The following is an 18,734-nucleotide window of genomic DNA, read 5'->3' as shown; positions in this document are numbered from 1 at the left end:
CCCAGGGCATGGTGCTGGCCCCTCTTCTCTTCACTCTGTACACCACGGACTTCTGCTACAACTCGGAGCTGTGTCACATTCAGAAGTTCACCGATGACACAGCCATAGTGGGGTGTATCAGGGACGACAGAAAGGAGGAATATAGGAGCCTGGTGAGGGACTTTGCCATTTGGTGCAACAGGAATGATCTGCAGCTCAACGCCTCGAAGACCAAGGAGCTGGTCATTGACTTTGGGAGGTCCAGACAAAGGTCAAGACCAGTTCTGATCAAGGGAGTCGAGGTGGAGGCTGTGTATTCCTACAAGTACCTTGGGCTGTGGCTGGACAGCAAGCTGGACTGGACTTGCAACACCAACCACCTGTATAGGAAGGTCCAGAGCAGGCTGTACTTCCTGAGGAGGCTGTGGTCCATTAACATCTGCAGGAAACTCCTGTGGATGTTCTATCAGTCCGTGGTTGCCAGTGTCCTGATTTACACTGTGGTGTGCTGGGGGGGCAGCACATCCAAGAAAGACAGATCCAGGCTGGACAAACTGATCAGGCGGGCCGGCTCTGTGGTCGGCATGAAGCTGGACTCTCTGGTGATGGTGGCAAAGAAGAGGACTATGGATAAACTACTGAACATCATGGACGATGCCAGTCACCCTCTGCACACCGTCATCAGCAACCAGAGCAGCCTGTTCAGTGACAGAATGCTCCTTCCCAAGTGCAGGACTAACAGACTTAAAAACTCCTTTGTCCCTCACGCCATCAGACTGTACAACTCCTCTCTGGGGGGGAGGAGGGGTAACAGGAAGACAGGATGGGAAGGAGCAGTAGCCTAGCCTGACAAAAAGCAATACTGGACAATGTGCAATATAAATGTGCAATACCTCTCCTGCTGGACTTTTTTCATATCTTTAATATATTTGTATATGTAAATATTTAATTTATCTAGAAGTTCTCTCTTTTTTCTATTCTCTGTGTATCCTGTAATGATGCCACTGGAATTTTAATTTCCCTGAGGGAACCCTCCTAAAGGGATCAATAAAGTTTGATCTAATCTAATCTAATCTAATCTAATCTAATCTAATCTAATCTAAACTAATCTAATCTAATCTAATCTAATCTAAGTGGATGGAATAATGAAGAAGGAGGACTACCTTAGAATTCTTCAGAATAACCTCAAACCATTGGAAACTTGAACATGATTGGGAGTCACAACAGGACAATGAACCCAAACACACATCAGAGCTGGTTGTGGAGGATAAAGCAGGCTAAGGCCCCGGTCACACCGCCCGGACTTTGCTGGAGCGTTCCTGGAGCAGTGAAAAAAATTAATCACCGCTCATAACCGTTCACCACCGTTTAACAAAAGTTGGCCCCCGTTAAAGCAACGCCGTTGTGGCAGCGGGGGCGTGGTCAAGCGCCGGTCTGTGACAGGAGGGTGGAGCCGGGGAAGGTGAGTGGCAGAATCACGACACCTGAGGATAATTAACCTGTGTTTGTGTGTGTGTTTTCCCAGTAACCGCTCTCTATTTAAGGAGGCAGAGAGAGAGGAGAGGGAGCGCAACCCGGGACCAGACAAGTGTGTGCGTGTGAATGAATGAGTCACGTGCGGGACACCTCCCTCTGAATCCTACGTCAGCATCGGTTTGTTTATGAGAAAACGACCTGGTGGTTTTCTGCAAATTTCTTCAACGTTATCACGTAATTATTAAAATGGTTAACAGATGTATCGTAGGAGGGTGTAGCAACACCAATCTTGATGGGATTAGTACTCATCGTTTTCCAAAAGACCGGACAATGAGAGAGAAATGGGAGCGCTTGGTCTACACGGGCTGTGCACTGAAACCGTGCAAGCTCGCGCAGCCTGCTGGCGCTTCCGCAGGTAACGTCACGAATCTGGCTCCAGGCTCCCTTGCCACCAGCGCCCCGGCCGCGGGCCCGTCTCCCCTCACCGTGACCAAGATGGGCCCGCAGGATGACCCCGAGGCTTTCATCACATTGTTCGAGCAGGTCGCCGAAGCCTCGGGGTGGCCGATGGAGCAGCGCGCGGCGCGCCTCCTCCCCCTCCTGACGGGAGAGGCGCAGCTGGCCGCACTACAGCTCCCCGCCGACCGCAGGCTGGCCTACGCCGACCTTCGCCGGGCTGTCCTCCAGCGCGTGGGGCGCACGCCAGAGCAGCAGCGCCAGCGCTTCCGCGCGCTGCAGATGGAGGAAGTCGGCAGCCCGTTCGCGTTCGGCCAGCAGCTCCGGGACGCCTGCTGGCGGTGGCTGAGGGCCGAAGATCGCGACGCCGAGGGAATCATCGACCAGGTGGCGCTGGAACAGTTCATCGCCCGCTTACCAGCTGGAACCGCGGAGTGGGTCCAGTGCCACCGCCCAGCATCGCTGGATCAGGCCGTGGGACTGGCAGAGGATCATCTGGCGGCTGTTCCGGCAGCAGGACAGCGGACGACAGCATCTTCTTTCTCCTCTCCTCTCTCTCTTTCTCCCCCCCTCCTCCCGTGTCCCGTCCTCGCCCCATTCCCCCACCGCGGAGGCGGGGGCCGGCTCCACCCCAGCCGGCCCGCCGCACCCGTGGTGCCCTCCCGTTTCTCCCTTCTGTGTCTGTCTCTCCCCCCCCTCAGGTGAGTGAGCCCCAGAACACAGCTGCAGAGGGAAGGCCCGGGCCGGTTTGCTGGCGCTGCGGGGAACCGGGCCACCTGCAGCAACAGTGTGTAGCGATGGAAGTGGGGGCGGTGGTGCGGATCCCCGATGCGCCAGAGGCTGCCCTCGATCGGGCCGGAGCGTATCGCATACCGGTAAGTGTACAAGGGGCTACCTATCAGGCGTTGGTGGATTCAGGTTGCAATCAGACCTCAATCCGCCAAAGCCTGGTGCAAGGTGAGGCATTGGGGGGAGCACAAGGGGTGAAGGTGTTGTGTGTGCACGGGGATATTCACAGCTACCCGTTGGTGTCGGTCCACATACATTTCAGAGGGGAGAAATCGATAGTGAAGGCGGTGGTTAATCCTCGCCTTACCCACTCTTTGATTTTGGGGACTGATTGGCCGGGATTTCGGGGTTTAATGGCATGCCTAATAAAGAGTGGGTCCTGCCGGTTAACAGGGGAGGGTCCCGGTGTCGCTTTGGCTGGAGCTGCGGTCGCAGAGCCGTCTACGTCATCTCCGCGACAGAGTGAGGAGCCACCGGCCCCTCCTCTTTCTATTGGGGAATCCCTCATGGATTTCCCACTGGAACAATCGCGAGACGAGACTCTGCGACACGCATTTGACCAAGTGAGAGTAATCGATGGTCAGACGCTCCCGCCGGGCGCCACCCCGTCCTTCCCCTATTTTTCCATTTTGAAGGATAGGTTATACCGAGTGACGCAGGACACTCAGACGAAAGAGCGAGTCACCCAATTGCTAATTCCAAAGAGCCACCGGGAATTGGTATTTCAGGCGGCTCACTTTAATCCCATGGCTGGACACCTCGGACAGGATAAGACACTCGCCCGGATAATGGCCCGATTCTATTGGCCGGGGATTCGCGGCGACGTCCGTAAGTGGTGTACAGCGTGCCGTGAATGCCAGTTAGTAAATCCAGCGGCCATTCCAAAAGCGCCCTTGCGCCCCCTACCATTAATCGAGACCCCGTTCGAAAGAATTGGGATGGATCTCGTCGGGCCATTAGATCGGTCAACACGAGGGTACCGCTTTATATTGGTTCTGGTGGACTATGCAACGCGATACCCGGAAGCGGTGCCTCTTCGCAATATCTCAGCACGCAGTATTGCGGAGGCCCTCTTCCACGTCATCTCCCGGGTTGGAATCCCGAAAGAGATTCTGACTGACCAAGGCACCTCGTTTATGTCACGAACACTGAGCGAACTGTATGGGCTACTGGGTATTAAGCCGATCCGCACCAGTGTTTATCACCCACAGACGGACGGTTTAGTTGAACGGTTCAACCGCACCCTCAAGAATATTATCAAAAAATTCGTAAGTGAGGACGCACGTAACTGGGATAAGTGGCTCGAACCCTTGTTGTTTGAAGTGCAAGAGGTCCCCCAAGCCTCCACGGGGTTCTCCCCGTTTGAATTATTATATGGGCGTAAGCCGCGCGGCATCTTAGATGTACTGCGGGAAAATTGGGAGGAGGGACCTTCACCGAGCAAAAACGAAATTCAGTATGTTATGGATCTGCGCGCAAAACTCCACACGCTCACCCACCTAACTCAGGAGAATTTGCGGCAGGCCCAGGAATGGCAAGCCCGCCTGTACAACAAGGGCACGCGCCTTAGAGAGTTCACTCCGGGAGATAAGGTACTCGTCCTGTTGCCCACGTCGAGCTCCAAATTAATCGCCAAGTGGCAAGGACCCTTTGAGGTCACACGGCGAGTTGGGGACGTCGACTATGAGGTTAGGCAAACGGACAGGGAGGGGGCGCTACAGATCTACCACCTCAATCTGCTGAAACTCTGGAACGAGGAGGTCCCCGTGGCGTTGGTGTCGGTAGTTCCGGAGAAGGCGGAGCTGGGGCCAGAGGTCCAAAAAGGGTCATTGGCATCACGTACTTCTCCGGTCCCCTGTGGAGACCACCTCTCCCTGACCCAACTCACGGAGGTCGCCCAGTTGCAGGCCGAGTTTTCGGATGTGTTCTCGCCCCTGCCCGGTCGCACTAACCTCATAGAACACCACATAGAGACGCCCCCGGGGGTGGTAGTGCGGAGCCGTCCTTATAGATTACCCGAACACAAAAAAAAGGTGGTTCGGGAAGAACTTCAGGCCATGCTCGAAATGGGCATCGTCGAGGAGTCCCACAGTGACTGGAGCAGCCCGGTGGTCTTGGTTCCCAAGGCCGACGGCTCGGTCCGGTTCTGTGTGGACTATAGAAAAGTCAACGCGGTGTCTAAATTTGATGCATACCCAATGCCTCGTATTGATGAGCTGCTCGATCGACTAGGCACGGCTCGCTTTTACTCGACACTGGATTTGACGAAGGGATATTGGCAGATCCCCTTGACTCCATTATCCCGGGAAAAAACGGCCTTTTCCAAACCGTTCGGCTTACACCAGTTCGTCACACTTCCTTTTGGGCTGTTTGGGGCGCCCGCTACGTTTCAGCGGCTGATGGACCGGGTCCTCCGGCCCCACGCCACCTATGCCGCCGCTTACCTAGATGATATCATCATTTATAGTAATGATTGGCAGCAGCACCTACAACACCTGAGGGCCGTCCTTAGGTCGCTGAGGCGGGCGGGACTCACTGCCAACCCGAAGAAGTGTGCGATTGGGCGGGTGGAAGTACGGTATCTGGGCTTCCACTTGGGCAACGGGCAGGTGCGTCCCCAAATTAATAAGACAGCAGCGATTGCGGCCTGCCCGAGGCCCAAGACCAAAAAGGGGGTGAGGCAGTTCCTGGGGCTGGCTGGCTACTATCGTAGGTTTATACCTAATTATTCGGACGTCACCAGCCCGCTGACTGACCTCACTAAAAAGGGGGCGCCAGATCCGGTCCAGTGGACGGAGCAGTGCCAGCGGGCTTTCTCTGAGGTAAAGGCTGCACTGTGTGGGGGGCCACTTTTACACTCCCCTGACTTCTCTCTCCCTTTTGTGTTGCAGACCGATGCGTCGGACAGAGGGCTGGGGGCCGTTTTGTCCCAGCAGGTGGAGGGGGAGGACCGCCCGGTCCTGTACATCAGCCGGAAGCTGTCGGTGCGTGAGGGGCGCTACAGCACAATTGAAAAAGAGTGCCTGGCGATTAAGTGGGCGGTCCTCGCCCTCCGTTACTACCTGCTGGGGCGCTCTTTCACTCTCTGTTCGGACCACGCGCCCCTCCAGTGGCTCCACCGCATGAAGGATGCCAACGCGCGGATCACCCGTTGGTATCTGGCACTCCAACCCTTCAACTTCAAGGTGGTCCACAGGCCGGGGGCGCAGATGGTCGTGGCGGACTTCCTCTCCCGTCAAGGGGGGGGGGGGAGTTGGCTGCGGGCCAGACGAGCGCCCGGCCTGAGTCGGGCGGTGGGGGTATGTGGCAGCGGGGGCGTGGTCAAGCGCCGGTCTGTGACAGGAGGGTGGAGCCGGGGAAGGTGAGTGGCAGAATCACGACACCTGAGGATAATTAACCTGTGTTTGTGTGTGTGTTTTCCCAGTAACCGCTCCCTATTTAAGGAGGCAGAGAGAGAGGAGAGGGAGCGCAACCCGGGACCAGACAAGTGTGTGCGTGTGAATGAATGAATGAGATTACTGAAAAGTTGTAAAAATAAATCGCCTTGTCTGCCTCCAAACGTTGTCCTGCCGTCCTCTGTGCTCCACCCACACTCGATACGCGCTACAGCCGTATACGCTCGGCCACCGCTGATGTTTCTCGAGGGGCCCTCCTACCGCTCCGAAAGTTTTGAGCTGCACAAAATATTGCGAGCGGTGAGGAGGGGGCAATTTTCCGCCCCGGCAAAGTTCACCCCCGCTCCACCAACGCCCAGTCAAAGTTTGGCACCGCTAGACGCAAGTTCGTGGACGCTTGGGTCCGCTAGGCCAACGCAGAAATCTTGAACGCTGGACCACCGCTGCTTCGCCAGCATTGCCCGGGCGGTGATTAAACGTTGCACAAACTTCGGTGGAGCGGTTGTAAGTGTTTTACGAGCGGACACGGGGTTGCTGGAACGGTGTCGGGCATTGAAGCAGCTATCCATGGCGGCGATGAACTTTGGTTTGGCGTTGGTATAGAGGTGTCGGAGCGGGACCAGAATTTGGCTATAAATACGGGGAGAAATGGACCAGGAGCTCATTTGGAATCGAGCTGCCATTGAGTTCAGACCTCATCTATATCGAATTTTCTCAAAGTTACAGTAAAACTGTATCACCATGGATGCTGCGAGACTTGCTATGATTGGTGCACTAGTCCAGCAGCAGAATCAGAACCTCCTCAGATTGCAACAAGCTGTTGACAGATTTTTTTATTTGATTTGATTTGATTCGATCATAATGTAAAATGAAGTACAAAATACATTAAAATCAGGATTACACAAGAAAGCGCAAGCACTTATTTCCATTGTGGTCCCATTAAAACACGTAAAACAGCAATGGCAACGTTATGATTTGACTTAATATTGACTCACTGTACTATGTAAATGGTGAAAATAATAATAATAATAACAACAACAACCACAATAATAAAATAATAATAATAATAATAATAATAATAATAAATTGACTTAAATTGACTAGACTAGTAGACAATGAAAATGCATTGTATAGACTAGACTGGAATTTGATTATAAAATTTGATTTCAAAAAGTATGACTAGTACCTATGGATAACAATTATAAAGTAAAATGTTGTATATATTAATAGTAAATATTAAATGATGATTAAATAATGATAAAGATAATATAATAGCAAATAATAATAACATTAAGGAAAAGACAGCAAAAACATAATGAAAATAGAAATAATCTGACTGCCAATAAACAATAAACAAAAAATAAAGTAATATGAATGATAATAAAAAAGTATAAAGTAATATAAATAATAATATTAATAACAAACGTTTTTATAGATAAAAATATGATAAGATCAACTAAACAACAGTGAAAAAAGGGGAAAAGCTATACAGACAACAGAACAGTAATAAGAATTTTAACTAGAAAAAAAAAGGAGAAGAGAGAGAAGAAGGAGAGACAGAGTTGTGTGGGTCAGACAGTGGATACTGAGAAGGCCTGAACATGGACTGTATGACAAGCTGATGGTGGAGCTTCTCTCAAAAATCTATCAGAACTTGTATCAAAACGATCCGTTCAGCTCTGTAGTCACAAGCGGTATGCTGCTAAACCAAATTTATACCCCCGCCGAGCCAAAGCCCGCATGCACAGAACGCCGCTATACCAACGCTCGCGTCACCGCTAAACCAACGCTCGCTACCGCTAAACCAACGCTAAAGCAACGCCGGCTTCAGCGGTGCACCGCTAAGCCAACGCCCGTGTTTTCGATTTTTTTCCTATTTTGTGCGCGGTGACGAGCGTTGTCGAAATTCGGCCCCCCCCCCTCCCTACCGTTCAAGGAACGCTCCAGCAAAGTTCGGGCGGTGTGACCGGGGCCAAACATTAAGCTTAAAACAAGCCCTGACTTCAACCTGACTGAAAATATATGGACCGTGCTTATAAGTCCATGCCAAGAAAAACAACACAATTTAATTGAACTCTACCAATTCTACCATGAAGAGTCGTGAAATATCCAACCAGAATTCAGCCAGAAGCTTGTTCATGGTAAACAAAAAATGTTTGGTCAAAGTGACTTGCTATGAGACATTTTACCCAGATATTAGGTGTGCTGTATGTAAATTTTTGGCCCTCTATGTACAACCCCGATTCCAAAAAAGTTGGGACAAAGTATAAATTGTAAATAAAAACGGAATGCAATGATGTGGAAGGTTCAAAATTCCATATTTTATTCAGAATAGAACATAGATGACATATCAAATGTTTAAACTGAGAAAATGTATCATTTAAAGAGAAAAATTAGGCGATTTTAAATTTCATGACAACAACACATCTCAAAAAAGTTGGGACAAGGCCATGTTTACCACTGTGAGACATCCCCTTTTCTCTTTACAACAGTCTGTAAATGTCTGGGGACTGAGGAGACAAGTTGCTCAAGTTTAGGGATAGGAATGTTAACCCATTCTTGTCTAATGTAGAATTCTAGTTGCTCAACTGTCTTAGGTCTTTTTTTGTCATATCTTCCGTTTTATGATGCGCCAAATGTTTTGTATGGGTGAAAGATCTGGACTGCAGGCTGGCCAGTTCAGTACCTGGACCCTTCTTCTACACAGCCATGATGCTGTAATTGATGCAGTATGTGGTTTGGCATTGTCATGTTGGAAAATGCAAGGTCTTCCCTGAAAGAGACGTCATCTGGATGGGAGCATATGTTGCTCTAGAACCTGGATATACCTTTCAGCATTGATGGTGTCTTTCCAGATGTGTAAGCTGCCCATGGCACATGCACTAATGCAACCCCATACCATCAGAGATGCAGGCTTCTGAACTGAGCACTGATAACAACTTGGGTCGTCCTTCTCCTCTTTAGTCTGAATGACATGGCGTCCCTGATTTCCATAAAGAACTTCAAATTTTGATTCGTCTGACCACAGAACAGTTTTCCACTTTGCCACAGTCCATTTTAAATGAGCCTTGGCCCAGAGAAGACATCTGCGCTTCTGGATCATGTTTAGATATGGCTTCTTCTTTGAACTATACAGTTTTAGCTGGCAATGGCGGATGGCACGGTGAATTGTGTTCACAGATAATGTTCTCTGGAAATATTCCTGAGCCCATTTTGTGATTTCCAATACAGAAGCATGCCTGTATGCGATGCAGTGCCATCTAAGGGCCCGAAGATCACGGGCACCCAGTATGGTTTTCCGGCCTTGACCCTTACGCACAGAGATTCTTCCAGATTCTCTGAATCTTTTGATGATATTATGCACTGTAGATGATGAGATGTTCAAACTCTTTGAAATTTTACACTGTCGAACTCCTTTCTGATATTGCTCCACTATTTGTCGGCACAGAATTAGGGGGATTGGTGATCCTCTTCCCATCTTTACTTCTGAGAGCCGCTGCCACTCCAAGATGCTCTTTTTATACCCAGTCATGTTAATGACCTATTGCCCATTGACCTAATGAGTTGCAATTTGGTCCTCCAGCTGTTCCTTTTTTGTACCTTTAACTTTTCCAGCCTCTTATTGCCCCGTCCCAACTTTTTTGAGATGTGTTGCTGTCATGAAATTTCAAAATGTCTCACTTTCGACATTTGATATGTTGTCTATGTTCTATTGTGAATACAATATCAGTTTTTGAGATTTGCAAATTATTGCATTCCGTTTTTATTTACAATTTGTACTTTGTCCCAACTTTTTTGGAATCGGGGTTGTGTGTGTGTGTGTGTGTGTGTGTGTGTGTGTGTGTGTGTGTGTGTGTGTGTGCATATTCTGTATATTATGTATATTCTGCAGAGCATGCCATCACACTTTTTTTTATTCTTGTTTTTTATTCAATTTATTACATTCTATTTTACTCCCTTTCCTTTTTACTCCCCCCCCCCCATCTTCACGACCTACGGAGCACTGCAATAAGCATTTCACTGCATGTCATACTCTGTATGATTTGTATATGTGACAAATAAATTTTGATTTGATTTGATAAGATACAAGATATATTTCAATGCCCCACAGTCACCATAGCAGGTAACTACAGTTTCTGCTTTATTTTGGTCTCTATGTTCATTAATTACAGCAGGTAACCATGTTCTCAGAAAAATTACAGTCAGTTTTTAACTTTCAGTGAAAAAATCTCTCAATATTTTAAAGCACAAATTAAATAATCATTTCTGAGAACAGAAGATGGTTCACTCCAACTTCTCCTGGGTTGTGATATCCTTACGATTAATGTAGCAGGTCCCGGCTTGGTCTCCGCTGACAGATATATAGATAATCCTCTGAAAGGAGCTGGAAATATAAGACAGAAATCAGCGAAGCAGGACAACTGTTGCTCATTCTCCATTCATCTGGATTATGTTTATTCTCACTTTCATTTTAACCTTTTCACTGCAATCATGAATTATTTCTGTTATTATGTCTGCATTAAAGCACTGGTATTAACCATTTTAGATAACATTCACGTTAAATGTATATACTTTCATATTTTCAAGAAATAAACATATCAAAATTTGTATCAAACCAAAGATAAACATTTTCCCATTTTATCATGTCATCTGTCCATCACCAATCATGTACCATATACACTTTTCTCTCAAACACACATCATTATCTCTCATTAAAAGAGTATTTTCTTTAACTGGACATAAAGTACATTAAGTACATTAAGTGCTCACTTAATATAACAGAATAAATCTCTCTTGCAGTTAAACTAGTTCACATTTACACAACTGAACACAAACTGAAATAATAAACATGGCTGACTCATAGCTTGCCGCTTTAACCCGTGAATTTATTGTTTACAACTGATGTGTGCTCTTCACCAAGGCTGCAGCCATAGCTGGCCTTAACCAGTCCCCCCAGGATTTCGCGGGCCTTTTTTGTGATTGTTGCGGGCTAAAATGTCTGATGTTGCGGGGGGTTTTCCAAAACATTGCGATGAAAGTTGCTGTGTTTTTTAGGTTTTTGTTGCGATTACATTGCGGGAGGAAGTGAAAGTTGCAAGAAATTGTTGCAATTTTCTCTTTTTGTGATTAAAATTGAGTGATGTGTTAAATATTAAGTTATTACTGAAAAACTATTGATTAAAAAAACAAAGACACTGAGAAATGGTCCTATAAACAACTTTACCAATATAAAAGATTACCACGACTACAAAAATGCAGAAAAATAGGCTTTACTTATCCAAATGCACCTGTTGGTTCAAAAGTTAAAGTGCATAGAACCTCACAGCACAACATGAAGTTACCTTAAAATATAATATAAATGCCTCAGCTTTCATGTAAGAAAAAAAAACTATTAATACTAGTACTGTGTGCAGGCAGTCTCTCCTGAAGACTAAATTAAACAATAATTATAAACTAATAAAATAAATGGCTCAGGCTTCATAGAAGAAAAAAACAATTTGAACAGAATCTCACAGTATGATGCTGAAGCTGCCTAAACAATGGAAAATAAAATACCATTTTGGCAAAAACATTGGCATCCATTAATTTCTTATATTAAGTAAAAAAATAATGTAAAGTGCACACAGTCCTTCACTGTAAACATAATACACTTTCAGTAACAGAATTTAAGCCTATAGAGGATGTGCAGTCACGTGACCTGCACATGTGTACTCCGCCCACTCCGGCATATTGGACGGCATCAGTATAGTTTACCTTGCCCAAGCGTAATGGATCCAGGGAGTAATCCCCAAGAAAATTCGGAAAATACCCCATCTACATCGCGCGATTACTTGTCTAAGTTTGTTCAGCATCTTGAAGGTGACGTGAGGCAGCATTATATGGAAAAGTGTTCCAGGTTGGGGATTGCAGATCCGTACAACTTGCCGCAATCCTTGTTCAGGGAAATTCGGAGCTGCGGTGCCGGCGATTTGCCCGATCTGGCCTACCATGACATTTACAATTTTCTCGTTAATCGTGAATCGTGTTACACTGGCAAAGCCCTCAAAGCTTACAAGAGCCTGGAAGCTTATAAATATTTTGTTGCGGGATGGGTATCCCAACTATACCTCTGGAAGGTTCCGAAGAAGAATGTCTACTTGATAACCTCACGGGTAAGTGTCATTAAGACGTTTATCATAAAGAGACTATGCAGGACGTTTTATCTTAAGAATGTTCGAAATTTAAACTCAGTTCCAGATAATGACAGGGTTGTAAATATGTATGTTTTTGTCTGAAAAACAGTAAATCAAAAACGTGGGCAGCTTTCTGATTTACTGTTTTCTTCTCATACTTCCTATTTTTCATGGACTGTAAGGCATTTGCTTATTTAGTAATTTTAATACAGAATTTACTCTGATGAAATTATTCAGACACTCCAACGCCCCCCCTAAAAAAAAAAAAAATCGGGTCTGCGCGATTCAGCCATGAAAAAGGCGGCATCTGCCATTTGCATCCCTGTTTAAACTCATAGGTTAACCGACTTTGACCGGCTAATGAGGCTCGGTGGTCAGTCAAGATTTTTTTTTAGTTTTCGCCATCCCTACTATGGATTGGCCTTTCAAAGGCATATATGAGCCAAAAAGATAAAACATTGTCATAGACTAGGCCAGGGTAGTAGGGCTAGGCATAGCCATTTTAAACGTTAGAGACTGTCTAGTTTCTAAGTATGCAGCTATCATTCAATCTGAAAATCAACTTAACAGATGTACTAGGAGTATTGAATTAGAAGATTACACCAAATGCTGAACAAGATATAACCATTCTCGAAAGATCTACTCCCACACACTTGATAATTAGAACAGGTTCGTCTAAGTTCTATGCGCGGCCTTGCCGTCCAAAATGGCGGATAACGAATATCACGTGACCTTGTGACGTCACGTGCATGCTCTCTATATAAACACTGACTCGCACATGCAGTGTTGCCAGATACTGCTGATGTTTTCCAGTCCAAAATATGTTCAAAACCTGCCAAAATCCACTTGAAACCCCCCAACTGGGCGGGAAACCCCCCAATCTGGCAACACTGGAATTAAGGCGAAAGGTAGTTTGTCGACGTCACCTCAAGACGACGCTAACGATTGGTCAAATTTGTGGGAAAGTTGCGGTGATTGGATATAATTGCAGCACCGCCCTGAATTCGCGGGGATTGGTTGAATTTGCGTTGAAGTTGAAAATCGCAACATTGCGAAATCCTGGAGGGTCTGCTTAACCTGCACATTAGCATTAGCTTCAGCATTTCAAGCAATGCACTACACGCACAACTGGTTTTCACACATACAGTAATAACCCACAAATGCCCAGGAGCCGAAAGAAACAAGCGAAAGTAAACATTTGGCTTCAGTGTCGGATGCCATTTTCCCCACTACAATAGTCACGCACTGTGACACTTTACTTTATTTACACACTTAACAAGCTTTTAGCTTATAGACCACACATCACCGGGGATTCATATTAGCTTATAAACATCTGAAGTCACAAAAAAAGTGAGTAATTAACCTGGAAATATAAGACAGAAATCAGCGAAGCAGGACAACTGTTGCTTATTCTACAGTCATCTAGATTATGAGCCCCACTTTCGTGATGCATTGCAAAGAGTCCCAGTGATGCCGCTGGTAAGTGCTGCCTCCCAGGGTCCATTTCACGCAACAGCATGTCATTGTGTGTTTCTCTGTTGCCCCTTTTCCACCAAAGCAGTTCCAGGGCTGGTTCAGGGCCAGTGCTTAGTTTGGAACCAGGTTTTCTGTTTCCACTGACAAAGAACTGGCTCTGGGGCCAGAAAAACCAGTTCCAGGCTAGCACCAACTCTCTGCTGGGCCAGAGGAAAGAACTGCTTACTGTACATCAGCGGGGGGGCGGAGTTGTTAAGACCAACAACAATAACAAGACCATGAAAGATCGCCATTTTTAAGCGACGAGAAGCAGCAGCTGTACAAACGCGAAGTCATCCACTATTATTGTTGTTGTTGTTGCTGCTGCTTCTTCCGCATTGTTTTTGCTTCGATATTCGCACCAAGGTTTATGCAAACGTAGCGACGTAACTGACGTATACAACGACGTAACTGACGTATACAGCGGCGTAATGACGTGGCTTCCCTTAGCACCGCGAGCTATGGAAAAGCAAACTGGTTCTCAGCTGGCTTGCAAGTTGAACGAGTTGTGAACCAGCACCAGCACTGGCCCCAAACCAGCCCTGGAACTGATTTGGTGGAAAAGGGGTATGTGTGACTTCTTATTCTGAATTAGACAGACTACAATAAAATAATACAATAGCGATAAACCAAAAAGTGACTCTCAGAGGAAATGAAACAACAATAATAATAATCTCAACAAAACACATATTTTGTGAGTATCACATTAACGGCAGCCTTCCAGAACCTCCGCCTTTCTTCAGATCATATCGGAGTCTCAGAGCTCTGATTCATCAGAACTTTCAGAACCTTGACGAATCTGAACTTGTTTTGTCCACCTGCTCGATGAGACACAGACTGGCAGATTTACTGTTTAAAACACTATACAGGGTGACGCCCTTTGCACAGAAGTGTGTAGAGAATCAAAACGTCACATCACGTGAAAAAACAAACCAGATTTCTCTGAGGACTAAAACAGGTTATTAGTAATGAAATATTTCTGAGAGAAACATCCACATTTTAAGGGTTTATTAGAGTCAGTAAACATTTTAACCAAAGCATTATTACCAAATTACAAATTATTATATTTACAAACATAAAACCCAATAAATACAGACTTTCGAGAAAGTTCAGGCATTTTGCTGCACTAATTTCTGAAATCAGTAGAGATTTTATATTTTATTGGCCGTACATTCAGATCTTACAATTTAATTTCCTTTATATCTGTAACTGATGATTCTAGACTGTAACTATAGACCCTTTATCTGTTAGACTCTAGATTCTAGAGGCAAAATGCAAAGTTTTAATATTTAGTGTTTTTAATTATTTAATGTTCACATTTTTTTTACAGTTGAGGATCAATGAGGAATGTACTCAAAGTTTTTCTTAACTGACAAATTAGTAACAATAACACAACAAAAACTCATTATTTTTTTGGATCACACAACCTCACAGTTGACCCTGGTTCACACCAGTAGAGCCAGAACCCAGCGTATAGAGGCTGAGTGAATGTGGTGTGGACTCTGTGGAGGAGCTTCATCGTGTCAGAAATGCTGTAGAAGGACAGAGTTCCTGCACTGTGATCCACATACACTCCTATTCTGGAGGGGGATGGAACTCTGAGATCAGTCTTTATGCTGTTGTGACAGAAAGAGAGAGAAGAAGAAGAGCACCACAGACTCCAGGACTGATTGTTGAATCCAAACCAACACTCATTACCCCGTCCTTTCCTTCTGATGTCTTTATATGAGACTGATATTAATACATATCCCTCACCGCTCCACTCCACCTCCCAGTAACAGCGTCCACACACTCTCTCCTTACACAACACCTCACAGTAGGAGTCAAATCTTTCTGGATGATCAAAATATGGCTGTTTTCTCTCACTGCGTGTCACCACTCTGTTCTTCTCAGACAGAATGAGGTGATAATTTACTGTGTTGGGATCCAGAGTCAGATCACAGAAATCTAAACACATGAGAAATGTGAACGTTAGATATTAATCACAGCATCGATTTGTGTGTGTGTGTGTGTGTGTGTGTGTGTGTGTGTGTGTGTGTGTGTGTGTGTGTGTTGTAGACATACATTTCAGAAACTCGTCTCTGCTCTTTGGCTCTGAGAGTAAAATCTGAACGTCTTCAACTGTGGAGACAGAAATAAAATGGTCTGATGGTAAAACCCATAAAATCAGACATTTGTTTAAATCATCACTTGTGTGTAGATCAGAAATGTGTGTAGATCAGACGTCACACTTCAGTCTTGAAGCACCAGAATGCAGAGTTTCTCAGCTCGAACGCAAACTCATTCACATCAGCAATTCATCATCAAGACTCGAATCAGGTGAGTGTTAAAAACTCTAAACTGTGCAGTGCTTTGGTGCTCAGGAACGAAGACTGACATCTCGACATCACTCTGTCACCGAGCGAATAAAGACTTCCCTCACTCCAGCAGGAACGGATCCTCTTACCATGTTCAAGGATTTTGATAAATTCCTCCTGGCAGAATTCCTCGAGTCTCTTTTTCAGATCAGAGAGAGATTTCCTCACTCCATCAAATGAGAGATGTTGACTGATACCGAGGCTGGATGTGTGAAATGTTAGTCTGTTAAATGCAGGAGACTGACGTCCAGAAGCTAAAACCTACAGAAAGCAAATTAAATTTAACACCCACTTGTGAAGTAAGACAGACACGTTTATTTTCACCTTAATGAGAGGTGTTTTAGAGAGTGTGTGAGGAACAGCTGGCTCTGTAGATCAGACAGTGAGTGTTACCTGGAGGAAAGTGATGTGATCATGTGTGTGTGAAAGCTGCTCAAGCTCAGTGACTCTCCTCTGAAGATCAGCAATCTCCTGCTCCAGTTGCTCCAGGAGTCGTTCAGCTCGACTCAGTTCAGCCTTCTCCTGATCTCTGATCAGCTCCGTCACCTCCGAGCGCTTTTTCTCCAAGGAGCTGATCAGCTCAATAAAGATCCTCTCACTGTCCTCCACTGCTGTCTCTGCACTGAGCTGTTAGGACACACACACAACACACACACAAGATTTAAAGCTCATCTATCATTCCCTCTCTTACTGGGACTGTAAATGACTCGTTGTCCATGTTGTGTGTGTTTCTAGGAGCAGCTCTGTCTCTGCTCACTGCTCACCTTTATAGTGTTCACAGCCTGTTTCAGCTCCTGCACCTTCTTCTGCTTCTCTTGGATTCTCTGCTGGGATTTCATCTGCTCCTCCTTTAACTCACTCTGAGGACAAATAAAATCCATTTCACTGTTTATACATGATGAGGTTATGAGCTCAGTGGGTGAATATTAACTGCAGATAAAGGGTTAAAGTTCACTCGGGTTCTACGGAGCACCTTATTGAAGTGTAAAAGGCTGGATGTTGGAGGTTTTAAAGTTTATTGAAGTTCATAATGTGGTCTGAGGTGGTGATTATTATTATTATGACTTTTTGTATCATTGGGCAATTTTACTAATGCTAAATACAAATGTTTAATTCAGCAGGAGTTAAAAGTTAGAAATGTTAGAAAAGAATATATGTTTCTTCTTTTTTACTTCATACATTAACAACAGATAAAGAGTTAATGATTTGACACTGTAAAGCTGTAAAATGATGTTCAGAAGGGTGTGGGCTGAAAAGTTCACTGACTGCTCCGACCTGATAAGGATAATTTTATTCAGCACTTCTTTACTAACAAACATCTTCAATTTAACTCACATTGACATTATTCCTTTAAATTACAAAAGTGAGGTCCTAAAGCTGGTCCTAATCTAATCCCCAAAGAGCTGGTTTGTGTCTTCAGATATTCATTCCAGCCAGTCAGTAGCCAGAACCCATCAAACTCATCATTTATTTAAAGATGGAGGAAAATAATTGTAAGACTGAAATAAGGTGTGGCTTCTGCTTGAACTGAAAACCTTCAGCCACTTTAGATTAGAAATGTAAATTGTATGAAACGACTCTGAATAAATTAGGCTTGTATTTCTCACCTGTTTTTCACTTCTGTATGCTTTAACTGAGATGGTGTTGTGGCTTTTGTGTTCATTGGTCATACACAGTTTACAGATGAAGCTTTGGTCAGTATGACAGTAGATCTTCAACAGTTTATTATGCTCAGAGCAGATCTTCTCTTGTAGATTTCCAGAAGCTTTGACTAACTTGTGCTTTTTCAAAGCAGGAATTTCAAGATGAGGTTTTAAATGAGTTTCACAAAAGGAGGCCAGACACATTAGACAGGACTTGACAGCTTTGTGTTTTCTCCCGGTGCAGAAATCACACTCCACATCTCCAGGTCCAGCATAACAGGGAGCAGGAGAAGCAGTCTGGACTTCAATCTTCTTCAGTTTCTCCACCACTTCAGCCAGCATATTGTTTCTGCATAGAACAGGCCTTGGAGTGAAAGTGTCTCTGCACTGAGGACAGAGATAAACTCCACTCTTCTCATCCTGATCCCAGTAGTCATTAATGCACACCTTACAGAAACTGTGACCACAGGGGATCGTCACTGGATCCTTCAGTAGATCCAAACACACTGGACAGATGAACTGGTCTTGGTCTACTGAGATACTGGCCTTGGCCATTTTCCTGACCTCAAAGAGAGAGAGAGAGAGAGAGAGAGAGAGAGAGAGAGAGAGAGAGAGAGAGAGAGACTCTGATTTTCTGTTTCCTCCAAAATGAGGAGCTGCTTCCTGCTTCTGTGTATATGAGAGAGTGAGAGAGAAAGGGAGGGGGAAAGTATTAGAGAGACAAGGAGGAGGAGTACAGAGATCATGTGTGATGTTTTATTCCTGAGCTGTGTGATTGGTGTTTTCCTTTATGAGTGGAATCACAAAGTTCAACCAAAGTAAATAACGGCTTTATGAGCTGTTTCACAATCATGGTTCTTTTTGAATAACATCAACTACCTCCTGCAACTCAGTCCAGTATATATACATTGGAGTTTCATATACCTTTTTTTACAGGGTCACACCCAGCCC

The 18,734-nt window shown here is 45.4% G+C and overlaps 1 protein-coding gene across 1 annotated transcript; it reads right to left on the bottom strand.

Annotated features, from left to right (window-relative positions):
- Positions 1 to 15,188: 15,188 nt before the first annotated feature.
- On the bottom strand, positions 15,189 to 18,353 carry LOC132881131 (tripartite motif-containing protein 16-like). Its single transcript, XM_060913831.1, has 6 exons — positions 17,748 to 18,353; positions 16,905 to 17,000; positions 16,522 to 16,767; positions 16,230 to 16,401; positions 15,848 to 15,904; positions 15,189 to 15,730 (listed from the first exon to the last, which is right to left on the bottom strand). Exons 1-6 carry the CDS (start codon positions 18,336 to 18,338, stop codon positions 15,189 to 15,191), a joined length of 1,704 nt encoding a protein of 567 aa, XP_060769814.1. The 5' UTR covers positions 18,339 to 18,353.
- Between the last annotated feature and the right edge of the window lie 381 nt (positions 18,354 to 18,734).

The sequence above is a fragment of the Neoarius graeffei genome, chromosome 2, assembly GCF_027579695.1.
Source record: "Neoarius graeffei isolate fNeoGra1 chromosome 2, fNeoGra1.pri, whole genome shotgun sequence".
In the NCBI taxonomy this organism is placed as follows: domain Eukaryota; kingdom Metazoa; phylum Chordata; class Actinopteri; order Siluriformes; family Ariidae; genus Neoarius; species Neoarius graeffei.
Note: the sequence above shows the minus strand (reverse complement) of the source record. Positions and strands in the feature narration are given on the sequence as shown.

What these genes read in the sequence shown, in the direction of transcription:
- LOC132881131 (XM_060913831.1), bottom strand. Translation starts at nt 18,338, where the DNA reads ATGGCCAAGGCCAGTATCTCAGTAGACCAAGACCAGTTCATCTGTCCA. An exon ending in AGGCTGTGAACACTATAAAG is followed by an intron (nt 16,768 to 16,904) that starts GTGAGCAGTGAG and finishes GTGTCCTAACAG; the next exon opens with CTCAGTGCAGAGACAGCAGT. An exon ending in TATCAAAATCCTTGAACATG is followed by an intron (nt 15,905 to 16,229) that starts GTAAGAGGATCC and finishes CTGTCTCCACAG; the next exon opens with TTGAAGACGTTCAGATTTTA.